This window comes from Ascidiella aspersa, chromosome 7 (assembly GCF_963924565.1).
Source record: "Ascidiella aspersa chromosome 7, kaAscAspe10.2, whole genome shotgun sequence".
Taxonomy (NCBI): Eukaryota; Metazoa; Chordata; class Ascidiacea; order Phlebobranchia; family Ascidiidae; genus Ascidiella; species Ascidiella aspersa.
The window spans coordinates 23,406,184-23,425,750 of record NC_139453.1 but is presented as its reverse complement, the minus strand read 5'-3'; the positions used below and the strand labels follow the sequence as shown (position 1 = coordinate 23,425,750).

The following is a 19,567-nucleotide window of genomic DNA, read 5'->3' as shown; positions in this document are numbered from 1 at the left end:
TATATTCACGGCCTTACCTCTTTGTGTATTACCACGACAATTCGATGAAATACGATATGAAGAATATTTGAAAAAATCGTATTTGGAGAATATTTGCTATTTATACCTGTTTCGTATGTTAATCCAATCCAACATATCAACACACAATTTTAAATTGTGTAGGCCTGGTGTTGATATGTTGGATTGGAGTTGCCACCAAATTTCGCATTTAAATTTGCGGCGGTAAAATATGTTGTTTCTTAAGAGCATTAAGTAATTTTACTAAAGAGAACCCTCTTTAAAATGCAAGTCGCACGCGCCCAGTTTTGGACGAGTCACACTGAAAGTCTCACGCGCGGGACAATAAAGCGCAGAAGGCGTCTAGTCGCTTCATCACTTCACGAGCTTGACAAAGCAAGCGAAACTGAACGAATTCTGTATGGGAGTTTTTCTGCTGCTAGATGACAGTCGTTAGCTACGGAAAGCTAAAACAAAATATTTAAGGTTTTTGCCCCCAAGCAAAGGTCCCTGGGGGTGCAGTCTCATAAACTTCTACAAAGCACCTACATACCATTCTACGCCATGTCTGAAAGTTTGAAGGTTATACGATGCATACTTTTATAAAGTTTCGGACAAAAATCGGTCTGAAACATTTTCGGGCAAAAACAAAGAAGTCCCGAAAATAAATTTTCGGCCCATTTAAATATTTGTTCCTGCTTGGTTAAGATTATATTCGATGACAAAAGCTCGACCCAACAAAAAAGTAAAAAATAGTTTAGATAGTTCAGCCATACAGTTTGTTCTAACTTTTGGAAGGTTTACTCAATTTTGATATATATTGTTATTCGTATTTGAGAACCCCATCACTTACTTGACAAGTTCGATAACGAATTGCTTCATCAAGTCCCAATCCCGTTCATAGGTCACCGAAGACTGGAATCCAATAATCAAGTCAACGTTCGCATGTGGTGGACAAGGTACTGTTACAGTTTAAATATTTTTAAACACCACATTGGTCTATAGGGAAATTAGTTTATAATAATTCTATGACTAAACTCGTTTTTCTCAACTGTTTGGTTCACATGCCAATATTAGTTCGCTGTTTGATCTGGTAAAAGTTGCCGAATCGGCTATAGTTGATCATTCGGTTGTCCAAGCCATGTCTCTTGCAAATTAACGTAGAGTTAAGATTTTTAAATAGAAAACAAGTCAAGTCCTATTTCAAATCATTGCCATAGCAAACCAGTTACGAGTAAAGTCAATGCCGTCACAATTTATTTTTGCAAACTAAATAATCAACCATTACATCACGTCAACAGCAAAAACAAAACGATGTAAGCAACATATTTAACGCAAATGACTGAAATGAACGCTCTAATATTAACAAAGTTCATTTGGATTAAAACAGTTCATTGTAATTTAATTCTTCAAATGGACTCGTCAAAGGCAAGTCATTTGTATAAACGACCCAATAAAAGCCATTTTCCCCTATTATTTCATTCCAACACTTCCTTTAGGATTAGCTCCATAGCTGAGTTGTATGGTGTTTAAAAAACATTTCGCGACATGCTGTATTTCCTAATATCGTGACGCAAACTGCAATCAAACTTAACATTCAAGTTTTACGATAAGAAATTAAACTGCGCCTTAAACAGGTGCTTCGGTTAGTATAACTATCAATTGATATGCTATAAAAACGAAACCCTCTCACGTGCACAGCACGGTGGTGACCCGGTCCATCTGGCCACGTTTCCCGATCTAATCTGACAGCTGATGTCGGGCTGGCCATGCATTGTGTAGCCCTCGTTGCAAGCAAAGTGGCAATGTGAGCTCGGCTGGTTCCACCTCGAGCACATTTGACGACCGTTGGCGGGCCGGCCCCAAATTGAAAGGCATCTGGCCGGTCGCGGTTTCGTTATGGTGCGAGGCACTGCAAGAGCAAAGCAGGGAAGACCATCGAGTTATGTATACCGTTTTATTCCAATTTATTGGTGTATATTTTGACACGTTTGTATCGTTGGTTGCGTGATTGGCCGAGAGACTTGTAAGTTATCTTTATCGTTTAATGCTATTAATTCTATTTAGATTAATTCGTGATTATTATCGACTCTCAAGTCGGTATTGAGTTAACAGTGGTTAAACTATTTTGATACCACCGGGCTGCTTCGAACTTTCCCAATGTACACCAAACGTTCGAAAGAAACAATTTCTAAATTTATTCATAAAATAAAAAATGAGTTAATTCATCATTACTTCCAGCTTTAAACTCAATATCATGTAGAAAAACGTTAAAATTTATGATTGAAAATTGTGTTAGATGCGATTATTGCATCGCCTCTAGCTCATATCTTTTTCATACTTTTCATGAGATTCTAATTTTATTTTACCCTTTTTAGATTGTTCTTTACTGCAACTATGACTTTGTGAATAAAGATAAACAAGTGTACAAAGTATTTAACGATGATTTATCAATCAGATTAAATATCGTTTAATAAAGGACACTTGGTGCTCAAGATGTTTGTCAAAATACGTTTGGAAACTTAATGTTGACATAAAGTTCCGAATATAAACAGCCTATGTGTGTGTTAAATAGAAACTTTAGGAACAAATCTTACAAGTCCGACATGCGTCGTAAAGGCCTGAGTTACAGAGTTCGCCCACGCAGCAACAGCGACACACAGTGGCCGTGGTGTTGCTACCACCTGGTCTCAGGCACTGTCGGCGCCAGAGAGCCGCCTGTGAGCTTTTCGACGTGCCCTGGTTCTGCCAATAGTTGTTGATGCACGCGTTGGCTTCCTTACAACGCTTTGTAATGCGAGTGCGCTTGGACCCAGCCTGTCTTCGGATCTCAGTAATGCAAACGTTCTGCAACGAGGTGCACGAGTTTGAATCGCGTTCCTTCAATCATCGAATACATTTCACATGCAATCGAGCATTACGGTAAGGTCGCATGATTATTCGTTTTAAGGTTTGGGGCATACTGGTCGGAGGTTGTAGTAAGACGTATTAAGCATATCAAAGCCCGTTGTAGCATTTTGTGAACGCTTCGAAAATATCTTTATCCATTTTAAACATTGGAAGAAGGCACTGATTGATTAATTAAGAATTAAGAGTGATTCAAAATGTTCACAAAATGCCACCTTTTTCTGTATAGGCTTTTATATTCTTATTAGGTTTGAAGTTGTTTTTCATTGTTGATTTTTGAAGGTCTAAATTCGATATGATTGGATATACTGAAATTTTGGGCTTGTTTGCTGCGTATAATAGCCTATACATGCCCAGAATTAATTCAAACCTGCTGACTATTTAGGTTAAATTTTGTGATAAAATTGTTTAACTGACTGTTACTTTGTTTACTTCAAGCGTCTAATATGCCTTAAATACGCATCATAACAAGCAACGTTTAAGTTAAACAGAGTAAAATACTATAATATAGTTTATACAACTGAGCAAAGGAATCCAAATGGTATATACGGTAATCATCCAAGCTGAAATAGTATACTGGCAATTAGTTACGGCAAACTTATAACAATATAGCCGGTAGGACCAAGGTCGTGAGTTCGAACCTCACCACAGGCTTCGAGAGTAACCTTTCCGAAAAGTGATTTCGATGATACCCAGTATACTTAGTTTATAGTTTGAAAACTCCAACCTCGTTATTTTCACATTCCTTAAGTATTCCTTCCTTCAGGCATTGCGCGTTGGACCACGCGTCGCTGCATTGATGGCACGTTAAACCTTCAAAATAATGAGGTCTACGTTAAAGGCGAGTTCAGTCAGGTCAGCGAGTTCACAAGTAAATTCTCTGAACGAAAAGTTTTGTCAGGAAATTCATATCCAATTTACTTCATTGATTTGATCTATGAAATTGCTGCACAGCTTAGAGGAAACCCTTACAGATCGAGCTACGGAATGCCTTACAGGCATAAGAGCTATATAAAGCACCGTGTAGACAGGTGTTTTGTGGCCGCCAACATTGAATTTTTGCGTCAGCCCAACCTTGATTTTGGCGTAATGCGCAGAGGTTAAATATAGAAAGCCTACAAAAAATTTGTTTTGCAAAACCGACACGTCTGCATTAGACCTGACTTACTTTTATATATTTTGCATCGGAATTATTCATGTTCGCCTGGTGCAAATGCTGAACCATATTACTGAGCGTTTGGTTAATAATTATATTCAAAGCGGATTTATTTCAATGCTTTGCCTGCTTAAAATAAACCTATGCTTCGCCGGCTTAAAATAAACCTAAAGCTGTAAATACCAAAATGCAGTTTTCAAACCGACTTCGGTCCCAGTCTTTCTAAATAACAGCAATGTAATAGTTTCCATTTTTTTGTTTTCTGGGTCGAATCTCAACAAACCTAACTCGTTATTGATTTACCTAAGGTTAACAGAAGTGGGATTATTAATTAATTATCTGACTATATACGTTAATTTTAGATATTGGTTTGAAATAAAAAATATACCTCCCAAAAGCCAAAACTATTAGTTCCGGGTTTCGTTGGATAGCAAATTAATTACCCTCTGATGAAATCTGTTGACTTCACACAATTGTAATACTAACATAACGAATAAAACGTTGTAGGCCGCGGTATTAATTTTAAACAGATAAAATATTTTTGGTTTGTTTTATGATAAGTGACAGTATCAAGTGAAAGTTAGATTGCGCTTCCGACCGAACCTTATTTATTGTTTACCTATGTATTAAATTAACATGTAATCCATAATTGCCAGAGCTACACCACTTAAGGTGGAAAAAATACTAAAGCAGGAACAATTTGATTTAAGTATAATAAAGGCTTGATGAACTTAACGACATTTGTACCAATTTTAGCACATTGTATTCTTAGTTCTAGTAGTTTGCAGGTTTTCTTTGCCTAAACTACATCTCTTTCAATTGATTTCTTAAAATACTTGCGAACCTTTAGCTAACTGGACTGGTAATGCCTATTTTCAGCTATACGTCTTTATGAACCTACCTGACGCCGCTTGCAGTGCGAGGTAAATGCAAGTAACCAACAGCAACAAGCGAAGTTCGTGCATCGTCTTCGACTAAACCAGTCAAAACAAACTAGCTTTGTTCACAAAACAAACAGGTTTAAGTCTAATACGAAAGTGGGGTTGCTGCTTTCACGGAATTTTAGGCTTGTGCTAGATATTTGGCGGGGTTTACATTGCAAAACTACTAAACATTAAAGTGCTTATAAGTTTAGTTTTTGGAGAAACGCCAAAACGTATTATCGATGAACTTTGCTAATCGGTGAGCCTTAAGTCCATATATATCTTATTATTAGGTACCGACCAAGTCGAATATGCACGGCTAAAATAATTTATAGAAATTTAAGTGGTCTTATAGTTTTTCAATGTAAATATCATTGGCCTAAATGTTAAGATCCTGTAGAGAAGAATTTAACGGTGGGTCATGCGCCCCACTTCTGATGTCTATAGAAAGATTTTTGTGGGGCATGTATGTTATTCCAGGAACAGAACAAAACCTTTCATCTGAAGTCGTTTTATTGGTATCTTACCTTTTTTAAAAACAAAATTGGGTCTGGTTTTCACTAGACTACAGTGATAAAAGTGTTTGAAAATTAAAATACCTAGAATGTATTGCATATAATAAGCAGAAGACCCCTATTTGTTTGTCACTAGTGCGGCTAAACCATCTTTAATATATCACGTTCTTCAGAGGTTAGTTCTAACAACATAATGCTGGCTATAGTTTGTGCGGTACTCCAATAATGTAACTCTTATAGTTTTAGATACCGTAACCTAACTGCTGACACAGCCTGAATCCACTTGATTTGAATGGTACTTTCACTGAAAAACCGTTTCTAAAAGTGCAACTACTTGCGTTAAATCGTGAAATTGTTTGCAGACACCTTATAGCCACGTAGAAATTTGACGAATGTTAGGACTCTACTGCTGCAAAACAACCTCTTCTCCCTTTACATCAACAACCGAAGCCAGATGCTTGCTGCTTCAACGAGCTTCTTATCGCACATTCGCGGGATTGGGGCGCGGTCTAAATTGGGCTGCAGCAAAATGTCACGAAATGCGTGCGTATAATGGAGATTGGCCGAGATTTAGAGCTGCGATAAAATCTTGAATTCGGAAACACCTGAAAAGCGTTTGATCGCCTCGCCCTGTTTCGAGCCACGTATACTTTGTTCTAACTTATAGCTTCAGTGAAACTACTAAACACTAACGTTACAGATTTTTGGCGGTAAAACTGGGTGGACAATTTTTAAAGATCTATTTTGAGGGCAAACTATAGACTTGCCGATATTTTCCACTATACCTTGCCACTACGTAAATTGAACCTAATATTACAGCTACGCTAAAACAAACCTACACCCGGCAAGTATATATTTGCATGCATTATTCAAAGATGCTTGTGAAAATACACGACATATTAAGTAGTAAAACTGGGTAGACAATTATCAAAGATTTATATTGAGGGCAAATTATAGACTTGCCGATGTTGTCTTGCATACCCTATATTTACCTAACTTTGATTTAACATTACAGCTACTCTAAAACAAACAATTAAATCGCAGTTAAAAATGTATTTGTTTTGAATGCATTATTCAAAGATGCTTATAAAATAGCAAGACATGTTATAGGCCTATGCCCAAACAAACTCACACACGTCACACGTCTATTAAATCGCAGACAAAGGTATATTCATGTGTTTTGCTTGCACTATCCAAAGATGCTTGTAAAATAACACGACACGTTGAGTAATCTGATTAATGCATTGAGGGTCGTTACAAATTTTTTTTCAAATACCTTTTCCAATAACCTTTCAAAAGTCTTTAAGTTTACATTCTAAATAAAAGTGAATTTACACGCAACAAAAATACAACTAAAACAACATTTAGAAAGTCCAACAATAACAAAACCTTATTTGTTGACAAGCAACAACATAACAAAAATAGCTTGTGGCTTATTCGCTGAGATCAAGGATTGTTTCTAAAGCATCTGCAAAAAACAAGTGTAATCTGTAAATTTCGTACAAATAATTTAAAGATCAATTATATGTTTAAAATGTTATCACCAAACAGCTCTGTCCAAAGGCCAAGGTATTATTCGAAATACAAGACATGGATTAAAATAAATAGAAACACGATTATCAGGCATAGCTTTGTAACTATGCGATCTAACAATTTGTTATCAGGAAAAATATTATCGTATACTCTTTGTGGATGATCTGTCGCTTACGTTTAATTGATTGAACAGGCATGTTACCTCTGAAAATTAAGAGTAGGTTTACATTATTAGTTCATGGCCTAATGCTTTTTAAGGTTGGGCCAAATATGAGAAACTAACAAAACCTTGAGTTAGGAAACGAATAATGTCGTTTTGGGGTGGTTTTTGAATGGTCTGATCCTAAATAGCATGTATGTATGGTTTAAAATCAACGAGGCATCACGTGTGAGTTCCTTTATGCCAGTAACAGACTGTCATTTTTTAAATGCGTTAATTGCACTGAATTATAATTTCTAATATTGAAAAGACTCAAGTCCTATTGCTGAAGTAAATTTAAATAGGTTTGCATGAAAATCAAGTAAAAAATTGTATTAATGCCATATATGGTGCATAGCGACAGCCTACTTCGAATGTAACATTAAATAAAGGAAAGTTTACTGGTTTGATATCGGTGGTAAGATCTGATACTAAACCAGCGATAACGTTAACAAGCAAACGGGCTTACAGACAGATGAAACAATGCGTTTTCAATTTTGCCTTAAATTAATATTTTTAGTAAATATTTTGGTACAAACGTCCCCAGTTAGAATTTATGAACGATACCCAAGGTATATGCTGGTATACCTCGAATCAGTTCCTGCTCGAAAAACTCCTGCAGAGCATCATTGTATTTCTCCCGAAAGACATTTCTGCTTGATTCCCATTTTATTGGTCCACTCCTGCAAAAAAGACGTAACTTAGAACATTTAACGTATAGTTAATGACTGGCCAGTTAAGACAGGGGATATTTGCATTGTGGGATTCCATCATCCTAAAATGGTGAAAGAAAACCAGAAGCTCAGGAATATTTAGAAAACCAGAAGCTCAGGAATATTAGCACTATTCCTGATCGCTAATAACTTAACTTTCTATCATAATAAGAATGCTTGTTTATGCATGTGTTACAAGGCCAACACATGAATAACAATCTGTAAAATGCCAATCGCTGGCTGCGTCGCAAGTTCAATAAACGTTTACAAAAGTGTTGCAAGCAAACGATTAAAAACTACTTTAATAAACAAATTATCCACTATGTTAATAACTTTCCCCATTTTAAACACTTTCCAAGGCTGTAAAAAACAACAACAATCTAATTTCCAGGTTACTCCTGACAGTTCCTGGTGACTATAACGGATAAAACAGCCTTTTTTACTTTTTAAAAACAATTGAACTTCGAAATAAAAGGCAAAAGGGTATATCAAAGGACAAAACATTTCCAGCCTGTTTTTTTGTCTTTGCATTCGCAGAATTTTTTTTGTCCGTAAAGCTAAACATGAGGAATTTGTAATGCTTTGAAGCAGCATGACCGAAATCCGTTGCAATTTGGTAATTACGGTAGATCTCGTCTAAAGTTACGTTTCAAATTGCCAAGCAGTCATATGTATCTATATAGCGGTACTAAAGCAATAAAGTAGAGCAAAATGTCAGGCCATCCCAAAATACTGATTTTGTTCACACAAATTTAAGTCACATTTTTTAATGAAACTGTTTTGCGTTGAGCTAAAACGTTTCTTTTTGCATTGTGTGAAATGCTGTGAAAAATCTTTGGCTGACAATGTTACAACATTCACACGATAAACGGTTAAATAAACATTTGAAATGACATAGAGCATTGTGTCAACATCCAATGTAAGTTGAGCTTCATTAGTTACAAATAGGTAAAAAACTACGTTGGTTCCTCACGCATTTTATGTTGATCGTAATTAACCCAATGTCGAACTATTTTTGCCCAAAAAATGTATTCATAGGCAGTGGTATCCAGCTGTATAAGGTCAATAATATTGCAGCGCGTCCATGAGTACACCGGAAAAAGACAACATTTTTCGAATTCAAAAGCAAGATCAGAATTAGCACAATTTATTTATTTTCCTTAAACGCTTGGATGAACCATCAAAAGTTATTACATTTGCATTAAAACCAGATTGCCTCGATAAAACGCCGTGTGAAGAGTCCATAAAAAGACTTAAAGCCATCCTAAATTTCTATAGAAATACCTTTGGTATTGCACATAAAACAAAGCCAACTGCAAGCAAACTTTGGCAAATCCGACAATCAGATTAAGATATGTCTTTCAACAAAGGCACCAAAAGGAAAACAAGTTGAATTTTAGACCATATTCTAAAAATAATTAAGAACCACTGAGGTAAAAAAGGATTGCCAACTTTTAAAACACAGAATACTGCAGTTACGGCGAAAAATGGCATTATCAGTACTGATAAAACCTATTTAAATCAAGTTCTGAAAAAATGTTTACTGTAGGCTAGCCCCAAAAAATATTTTTCTATCTAGGTTACTCCAAAACAGTACAATATTAACAAAATTGGCATGATACCTGATTAATCACGTTGATGCAACCATGCAACTTTAAGGAGTGGATAAATAAAATACTATATTTGACTTGGGTTATCTTAGTAAGGCATAGTATTTTACACAAGTCTGTTTTGCGTTCCTACCGTAATATTGACACTACCAACATCATATCATTTTTCAATGTGTTTTTGATTGCTTCCGGTACGTATAACAGGCAAAACAGCCGTTACTTGCCTATAGTTATAAAGTTGGCACGTATAATGTATAAAGAAATTCGTAACAATATAAACTCGGTTTTGTGTCTTCTTTTGTAAGCTGCTTTACAAAGAAATGTTTGCCCAAATAGGCTCAACCAATAAATACCGTGGTTGTCGACTAGATGAATAAATGACATCTTTGCTATCATTTCTTTCTTTCGACATATTATGTCACACTGGTCCATCGCCATAAAAACAGCGCACATTTTTATTTTAGTTAAATCAAAATGTAGCAGGGATTTAAATAGAGGCGTAAAGATATATTGCAGCATATTTCAGGCATTAATCAAGATATGCTTGCCACATTTTGAAAACAATCTCTGTATACAAACATTTTGCCAGTTTGAAGTGGCTCTCATTGACAGTGTTACGACTTGTCTATTATATTAACCTTTGTTTGTACCTTCTAAGTATACAAAAAACAAATTATTGTTGCATAACTAGGGATTTGCTATGCAATATATTAATCAATTCTTACGATGTTGAGGAACTACCAGGATTCCGTTTGATGAAAGAAATTCCACTGACCACCGCATTCGCCAGCAAAACTATAATCAGCACACTAAGAACAGAATAATTTTTCATTTTCAATTTAAACTCTTGTCTAGTTAACAGCAAGTTACAACAGCCTGCTTCGCCAAACTATTTCGGCACTGATAGCATCTATGATTGCTTCCGGTGCATACCAAGCAAAATCCAGACTTGAACAATTATATTTATTATAGCGTTTTAAACAATAATTTTAGTTTTTCCAATTTATATTCGAGTTAACTTGGAGCATTTTAGTTTTCCAAATTTCATAGGATTACCGAATATCTACAAAAAGGAAAATAAACTATATTCGAACTATAGAATTGCATTCCTTTTATTTACGAACAATTCAGGTTAAATCACAATTTATACTTGCAAGAACATGAATGGCATATGTTTGTGTGTTACCATTGGTACAATTAGCACAGCTTATAATTTCCTCACTGTAAAATTTACTTACAAGTCGTTTCCACCAAAGACTCCCAAATCAAATTTATGGTCCCATTGAGAGACTAAAATACCGCTCGAGAAATTCACAATTTTGAAAAAAACAAAACAGAAAACAATCTAAAATAAGAGAACTCAAGCAATTCACAAATTTTTTTTTATTGCCTAAGACTGGCCACAAATCCGATTTGTTTGCATAATCATCAACAGGTTGGCTTTAATAAGCCGTAAATGAGGGTATTTGTTGGGTAAATTATACGGCGTGTTACATAAAAGCGTAGACTTTCAAGTTTCAACCTTACTGATATAGTCAATATTTTACAATGAAAGAATTTTATAAACGACTTTTGAGTTGGCAATTCACATGGGTTATCTTAGGGGTACCATATTTTCAGCACCCCAAAGGAGGACATTTTTTTGCCAGCAAGTAAAACGCATTGAGAATTGTTACGTTCGAGTTTAATGATGTGTTATGCTGATTTTCAGGATGTTTGGTTGTTTTGGGCTTCTTGGATAAATTATCGACAGGAAATTTGGCGTTGCTGGCCGGCTCGAACGCAAATATTGACCTATTTGTTGCGAGCGCGGTGGTTTTGCCGTTGGCGGCTACGAAGAGAGTTATAAGTGACGATTTAAAATCCTACGTTCAACAATTAAGAAGTTAGGACTGGTAGGGCAAATTATTGGAAAACGTTTTCTGAACCACCAATTCAGCATGTTTTATGGCTACAGTATTTTTTTGGAAAACAAAAACAACGTCTTGCCTAAAAGTCTTGTTGAAAGTATAAGCAACTAACCCGAAATGCGAAAAAAGAAGACATTTGAGCATGTTTGAGCGTCCTCGGAAGACCTGTTACTTTTCTTGAAAAAATAGGACAAATACTCCTAAAAAAGGACATACGGTAGGCCTAGGTTATCTCCTGATTTAATAAAGAACATTTCAATGCTTCCTCTATTTACATGTAGTCCCATTTGTAAGGCACCTAATTTGAGGCTGTGCAGTGCAAACAAAGAAAACACCTAATAAACAGATTTATAACCAAAAATTGGCCACAACTAAATTTCCTCATGTACAGCTTCAAGTATATTCTGCCTATAAGATTGCTACGGAGAATGCTTTCGCCCAAATTAAAACAATTGGATAAAATAGTTGCAATAAACATAATGGTTGGAAATCGATCAAGCGAAAAGTTTTGTGAAACATTTTTACTTTATTCCACTATTCAACGAAACACAACATAAAAGCTCTAGTGGCATCATTAAAATTAAATTAGTGATATATTATTCCATTGAACAAAAACGATCACGAAAAGGTGTGTCGGGTTATTCGTCGCCATCCATGATATTTTCAAGGAAATCTTCCAAAATAAACACACAACCATTTTGCACTTTAATTGGAGTACAACGACAAAAATAGCTTAAATTTTACTAAATAATGTTTTGGCAAAGTCTGTGCAGTTAACCGGGACCTCAGGGGGTTCCCAACCTTTCTGCAGCTCGTACCCCTTTGTCAGGTCAGACCGTTCTTTGTACCCCAAAAAATTTCTTATGGAATTTTTCAGATATATATTGTTAAACTACTTTGCTTTTATAGCCCAATTAACAGTTTAACCGGTATATATTTTACTAAAAAAATGCAAAAATCGATAATAGATTAAATTTTGTTCGTCTCTTATCAGTGAAACATTTGTTGCTGCTTCATTATTTAAATCCGCTCAAACGATGGTTCGTACTTAAGGCAACACGTAAATGTTCTGCAGTAAAAAAACGTATTGTCATGATAACAATGAGGTATACTTCCTAATTGTTTGTTTTTCCAAACAAAGACTGTAATGGAATAATATCATTTACAATTTCAAACTAAAGCTGTACTGTAAAATCGGCTTGAAAATCTGCTCTGTGGCCCAAGGATCTTCGTACCCCTTAATGTTCAATTTCGTTTCCCCAAGGGGTAGGAGTACCCCCGGTTGGGAACCCCTGGTCTACAGGATCAACAATTTTGCTCTTTAAAATAGCATAACGGTACCTCTAATTAATTCTCGCTCGAAAAGTTCGTCTAATTCTCTGTATTCATTTTGATAATCTCTTCGGCTTGAATCCCAGCCTACTCTATACGGAAAAACATTGTAAATTTGTTACACTATTATATAAAGGAAAGGTTTTTAACAACCAAATGTAAAGATAAATAAAATTTCGAAATTATAGATTTAGCGTTTTTTCGTGTACTATCTCACCTGTTGCTTTTGCCACTACCTCCATTTCTCCTTATTTTGACTGACGCATAAACAAATACTGTCGTTGTCAGCAAAAACAGAATTAGCAAACGTAACATATTGAGGAACTAAAAGCAAATCGTTTTTTACCATACAAGCTTGCTAAATAACTATAAATCAAAAAGCCATATCAAGAAAGCGATAGTATACCTCCGTTAATGTGCTAATTGCATGAATAAAATTTTACCTCTATTTTTTGCTTACTTGTAAAATAATACAAACTAATGTTTTTGTTTTACAGTCTTACAACTGTTTAACAGAGCCTATTCTTAATTGCGCATCTCGAACAGCCATATGTTATCCCGCGATGTCCCACTTAAGACTGAATAGGCTACTTACTTTCTTGTTTCCGGAGCCTGCTTGCCAAACCTGTACAAGCATCTTAAGACTATAGGCTGGCTGAAACAATATATCAGACTTCTTTAACAATAGGCTGCGGTACTTTAAAATATACCTTTTATTTAGCAACATTACTGGAATACAGTTAATACAGGCTTGGAAAACTTTTATAACGGAAGGAAAAACATCTTCAAAGGCTTATAACTTTAACAACACAATAACCATTACTAAATTTTGTCAAATCGTTTTCATCTTATTTTTTTAAGTAGCATGAAATTCGTATTTTCTAAACGCACATTTTTGCAACAAGTTTTTGGCATGTACGATTACATAAAAATAGTTTTCCTTCAATTGTATGATATACAAAATTTGGATCTTGAATTTCCAAGGAGTATAGACCATACTGTATCATGATGGAACAAGGTAAAGAGAACTGGCTAACCTTGGTACATTGAAAAAACTTCTATTTTGTGTTTTATCCTTAATATCTGGATAAATTATACGAACAAAAAAAAGAAATACGTAAAGCATTTTTGACGCAAAAATATTTTCTTTGTTTATTGACAACGAATACAAATTACCCATAAAAATACTGTTAAGTCAAAATATTATGTCTTGAATAAATTTGCTGTGTTGCGATGTATGTCGTCATCAATTTCATTCATTTTTTGACTCTTCGTCGATTGTTTCCAGAGCATCTATAGTGATTATAGTGATTTAGTCACATTGCAGGTGAAGTATTTATTTAAAAACTTATGTTCTGTTAAACAATCTTTACTTTGTGAGATTTCCTGTAGGTAAATGGTCGATATGATACCAGCAGTGATTGAAACTTTGTCTGGACACATGTTCGGGTAATGTCCTCACATTTAAGTAAAATCCAATTTCGAATGTTGCAATTCTTAAGATAGTTAAAAATAATTTAATTTCGTGTTTTAATTTTATTGTTGGTTGAAAATTTAATTTCAAGTCAAGTCCACTCAAATAACGCCAGTAATACTGAAAGTTATGAAAACATTAACTCATCAAAATTCTACTATTGGTGACAAATCGTTTTCCACCAATTTTGCGCACTAAAATAAAAAATCGGGAAAAATATTACTTTAAGCCTGTATTAAGGCAATATGCCACGGCACGACAATAAGTTTTCAAAATTGTAATAAAAAATCATGTAACAAATAAACTTACGCCAAGTTGTCAAATGTGATTCGTATCGAAAACACGTCAACATGAGGGATTGGTATTTCAAAATGTTAAGAAAAGTAATGCAGAATTGTTTTTTGTTACATGATATATTATAACCTAGGGTTAATATATTGTGCCTTTGTTAATAACCTTGTAAACAATATGAATTTACAAACTATTTGGCGCTGAACAAAACGATTATCCCCATATTACTCGAAAATTAAATCCAAAAGATAACTTTAACTACGTGTTTTTACTTCATTGTATGCTCTTTCAATAGTTAATATTCCTATTTTAAACAACGTTTGTCGTAACGTGGTTATAGCTCACACACCATTTCTTACCCTGTATCAACACTTTTTCATAAATGTCTTCCAGTATTTCGTCTTCCAGAGTGTAAACTTGCTTGTTGGTGCTCCAGGCGATCGGTGCGCTTAATTGACAAGCATGGTATTACACTAGAGTCAGAAACAACGGGCAATACGACTTGTTGGACTACGCTTACCTATTTCCACCGTTGGCCCTGTTTCGAAAAATTCTGCTAACTTTCCTTTTGTTATTTCTTGGAATAGGAGTTGGTGGTAAAAATGGAATAGGAATTGGTGGTAAAAATGCATCAGTATATTGCAACAATAACACGGTCAATAGAAGCAGTGAAATCACCTTTTTCATAGTTAGTTTTGTCAAAACGAGTAATTTTCAATTTTTTGGTCAACGCGATCCCCTTTACATTTTTCAAAAACCTTTGCAAACCAAATACTTTGGTGTAATTACGCTTAATCAAAATTAGAAACATATACAAGTGGTTTAACTACATTCCTATTCAAGAATGCTTTCAAAATATGATTGTTAAGATTTTTTGAAATTATGTCCTGATTTACGCCATAAACGTGCACAAAGTACTTAAAGTTAAGGTTTATTTAGCGACTGTTTCATCAAACTAACTATGTTGTTAAAGATAATTTAATTGTGTTTAAATGTTGTTACGGAGAGTTTTAGTGTCGCAGAACAAATCTTTGGTGGTCAAATGACTAATTATATTAGACAAGGCCATTGGACTTGCGTTTGATCTATGCGTAGGCCCACTAAGCCCGTTGATATGCACCTTTCGCGGGCAGCTTAGATTAGGGTTCAATCCGGATTAAAAAGTAATCCGTTCCCGCGTCGTAATTACATTGCGCGAAATTCAAGCCAGCTTAAGTGTACAAACTGCACTGATATGCATTATTACGCAATATTCCAGTAAACCTCTGACGCACAACCGATTTTTCGGCTTAGGCTACTCCTTGCGGTAGCAATCTATTGCTGCTTGTTCGTTTTTATTAACCTAAATTTGAAAAAAACAAGAATTACTTGTGTTAGGTTTGCCGATTAAGTACGTTTTTGACTGTATAGTGCTTCAGTTTACCTGGCACACAGAACACAGACTGTAAGTGCAGGAAAGTTAAGCTTATGTGTGCTGGTCAACGCTATATACAAGGCAGAGTGGACAAAAGAAGTTTATAAGATGTACCAAACATGACTAATGAAAACCGTATTTGGCGCTGGCCTAGAATCCTACCATAGCATTGAGACAATTAATAAAGCAATGTACAATATTTAGGTAAGGGTGCGCCAAGTATTACTAATTAAACCTACCCAAACTCGCATCCTAACCCAAATAATGTGTAATTTTGTGGATTCTAGACCAGCTATCTAGAGCAGACCTGGGCAACATACGGCCCGCGGGCAGGATCCGGCCCGCCAAGCAATTTAATCCGGCCCGCGGCTTAGTTTTCTTAAAATACATAAGCCGAGCGAAAACAATGGGAGATTTCAACGTTTGGTTGTATCGTTAACACTATTTCTATGGACGGATCCAAACTCTATTTTAAGCCAGTTTTAAAGACAAAAATGATTTTTTTTTCGCGCTTCGCGCGAATCTTATCTGTCTTTTTCGTATCTTCCACAAATTATTTGGCCATATTTACAGATTAAAATCGTCCTCTGCACTGTGGCACTCTCTCCAACAAAAGTTCAACAAACTTAGCCCTAATATATATAGATATATTGCGCTGCTTTCGAATGTATTCCGACTTTAAAATATGGACGAAATACATGCCGTTGCCTAAACTCTGAAACATACAGATTCACGTTTGTCAGCCTAATTTAGTTAATGCCATGTGTTGTATTTCTCCCGATTTATACCTACCAAAGTATATATCAAGCAATGTATATTTTTTTATCTGTGCTCAATGCTTGACGTTCCCCTCTATGTCTAAATTAAAATTTTCGTTTTAAAACAAATAGCCCAGCGTTTCTCAACCGGTGCGCCGTCTCAACCGGTGCGTCGAGGAAAAAACAGTGTATGTCCTATTATACTATTATATAAAACATATATTTTTTACTTTCCTATTAAGCTTAGCTCATTGATTCCACAAGCCTTTTAAGTAGAAAACGTAATACGACCTACAAAGCAACAATACCTAAATCAGATAATCTATAATACCATAGTACTCCAAGTCCAACGACATAATAACGCCATACTCGCAGTAATAAACACGAGAGAATAAGATCTAAAATAGTCTAACTAAGACCTAAACACGAAATAAGTCCAAAATTAATCGGAACAAGACTTAAATGGACAAAATAAGGTTTTTAATCTTAAAGGCTGGAGTCCCTTTAAAGATATGCAACTATATAAAACCTATATAATACAAAAATGCAGGCAATTTAAGAGAAATACTAAAAAAATTCGCGCTCGCTACGCTCGCAAGGTGCGCCGCCCTATTTGCATATGTCTCTAAGTGAGCCCCAAGTAAAAAAGATTAAGAAACATTGAAATAGCCTATAGTCACATTTTTCCTTAGTGTTAAATTTGACGTAAATTGAACATTTGCGCACAACTCCTAACGTAATAACAAGTTCGTTAGCTAATTTATTTTTTAGCCTCGTAGTATGACGTCATACTACATGCATTTGAGATCCTCTTTTTGACCCGGCCCGCGACAACATTTTAAGTTTCTCATGTGGGCCGCGGTTAAAAATAATTGCCCACCCCTGATCTAGAGAGTGTATGTAATATTCCTTCCTTATGCGCTAAACCTGTTGTTTGGTTTAAGACTAGCCGTTCGTGTTACGTCATAATGTCCCAAAAGTGGCGTGATGTTTACTGCGTTAAAGCAGGTCATTCTATATTAAACAATTTCGGCCGTCAGCGAAACGAACAGATTAAGCGGAGAACGGATTGAAAACCACTCCTTTTGACCGATTAAGAAACGAGAGAACTTAATTCATTCCAGCGCCAATACGAAAGAGAATGAATTAACGAAATAAATCCGTCCGATTCCGGCTTAAACGTGCATATAAACGGGCTTATTGATCAAAAAACAAGAGTAACGGTGTTTGTTAAAATTAAACTTCACTCGAAACTAATAAAACGTAATCCTTAATACATAACTTTAATAAATATTAGAAAAAAGAATAAAGTGTGCAAAAGAGTTTTTAAAAGCAGTCACCTTTTAAAGAATTTTAAAGAATTCATCGAAGATCTGCTTCACAAACAATACAATCAGTGTTTTTTGCCGTTTTGTCTCTTTTTCACTTTATTACTAGAATATTTTTTTCCGTACAACGAAAAATATTAAGCAAAATTCATTATTAGTTTCGAGATTTCGGAGGAGTATTACAACAGGTCTTCATTATCATCAATTCATTTTTAGTCATCTTCCATGATGGTCTTCAGGGCATCTGTAATTAAAAACTCTGATTTAAATCATTTATCATCACCAACGTAGGAAAACGTGATTGACTACTTTGTTTTAAATACCACCCGACATAATGGGATTTCATGTCATTATAATACACTTTCGATTGGTCATAGTATAGTGCTTCATTTTAGAAAGCTAAGCGTATTTCAACATTTAACTTTGCAAGAAAGTCACTATGCAGTTATTTTTGTTTATTTTTTACCACAAATTTAAACCCTTAAAGTCTAAAAATAGTCCTAGACAAGGTTATTTTGTCTTATTAAAATGAATTACAATGTTTTGGTTTATGTACCCCGAACAAGAGCCCTGTCGAAAAGTTCTATCATATCTTCGTCTTGTCCGTCGTCTTCTTGATTTTTAGAATCCCACGCAATAGGATTTCTGTCACAAAAATATGAAAACAACGCTAAATAGCCTTAAACAATATCTGGATATCGCAAACGACTTAGCAATGAGAAACCTCAACTAAAATGCTTTGGGTTCAGTTTGACGTGATGTTCTACAAGAATTTCCAAACTTTTAATTCTGCAACATTTTTAATACAATAAAACGTTCCGCGACCCTTCAAGTTAAACCAGCAATATATTGTTGTCTGCTTTGTTACGCAAGTTTTAAGGGCACATTTTAGATTGTATTTCGCATAAGTTTTGATACTTGAATATAAAGTCAAAAAAGTACAATTGATAAAGATCTAACATTTTGTATAAAATTGATTGCGACCATTGGAACTCGTTTCTCAACCTTCTGCAAAATCACGACCCCAAATTCGAAAATCTATAGACAATTGTTATCAACTAATATAAAAAAACGCTATCATCAAATTTATAAACCGGTGTATTAAAATAGAGTTTTGCACGACGGTGCACATACAAGCAAAACACACCCTTTTCCACCTCTTCCTCTGTTGCGATGCACCTTTTTTTTGTTCCCTGCAACTAAGGAGCCTAGCAGTAAAATCAAAACAAACAACGCTAACTTCATAATTGTTGTTCTTTCGACAAAACTATCACATAAAACTGCATATCACGCGATGCCGAGTGATATATAAGCACAAATTCCTAGCAAATAACCTTCTTTGATGTCAATGAGTCACAAACCTGTATGTTATATAATATAAAACGTGACTGTTTTTCTCTATGATAGACGTTTAAGCATGCATGTTACATTATTTCTTGGCGGTTAATTGATTTCGATACCAACCTTAACTTGGTGGCCAAAGTTGCTAGTTTTTTTAAATTTGTGA

At 35.1% G+C, this 19,567-nt stretch overlaps 1 protein-coding gene and 2 long non-coding RNA genes across 3 annotated transcripts in view; all 3 read right to left on the bottom strand.

Moving 5' to 3' along the window:
* Positions 1-5,083, bottom strand: part of LOC146138415 (uncharacterized) — a 50,327-nt gene extending 45,244 nt beyond the window's left edge. Inside the window, exons 1-5 of the mRNA XM_083394057.1 lie at positions 4,962-5,083; positions 3,632-3,717; positions 2,595-2,844; positions 1,691-1,909; positions 851-959 (exon numbers count right to left, since the gene is read on the bottom strand). Of these exons, the coding sequence (XP_083250183.1) occupies positions 851-959; positions 1,691-1,909; positions 2,595-2,844; positions 3,632-3,717; positions 4,962-5,025 (728 nt within the window). The 5' untranslated portion in view covers positions 5,026-5,083. The remainder of the gene's footprint in view (positions 1-850; positions 960-1,690; positions 1,910-2,594; positions 2,845-3,631; positions 3,718-4,961) is intronic.
* Positions 5,084-6,832: 1,749 nt separating this feature from the next.
* LOC146138414 (uncharacterized) lies at positions 6,833-10,385 on the bottom strand. Its single transcript, XR_014501445.1, has 3 exons — positions 10,279-10,385; positions 7,819-7,913; positions 6,833-6,966 (listed from the first exon to the last, which is right to left on the bottom strand). It is a non-coding gene; the product is annotated as an uncharacterized LOC146138414 (long non-coding RNA).
* Positions 10,386-18,180: 7,795 nt separating this feature from the next.
* Positions 18,181-19,315, bottom strand: LOC146138413 (uncharacterized). Its single transcript, XR_014501394.1, has 3 exons — positions 19,208-19,315; positions 18,617-18,705; positions 18,181-18,304 (listed from the first exon to the last, which is right to left on the bottom strand). It is a non-coding gene; the product is annotated as an uncharacterized LOC146138413 (long non-coding RNA).
* Positions 19,316-19,567: the final 252 nt, after the last annotated feature.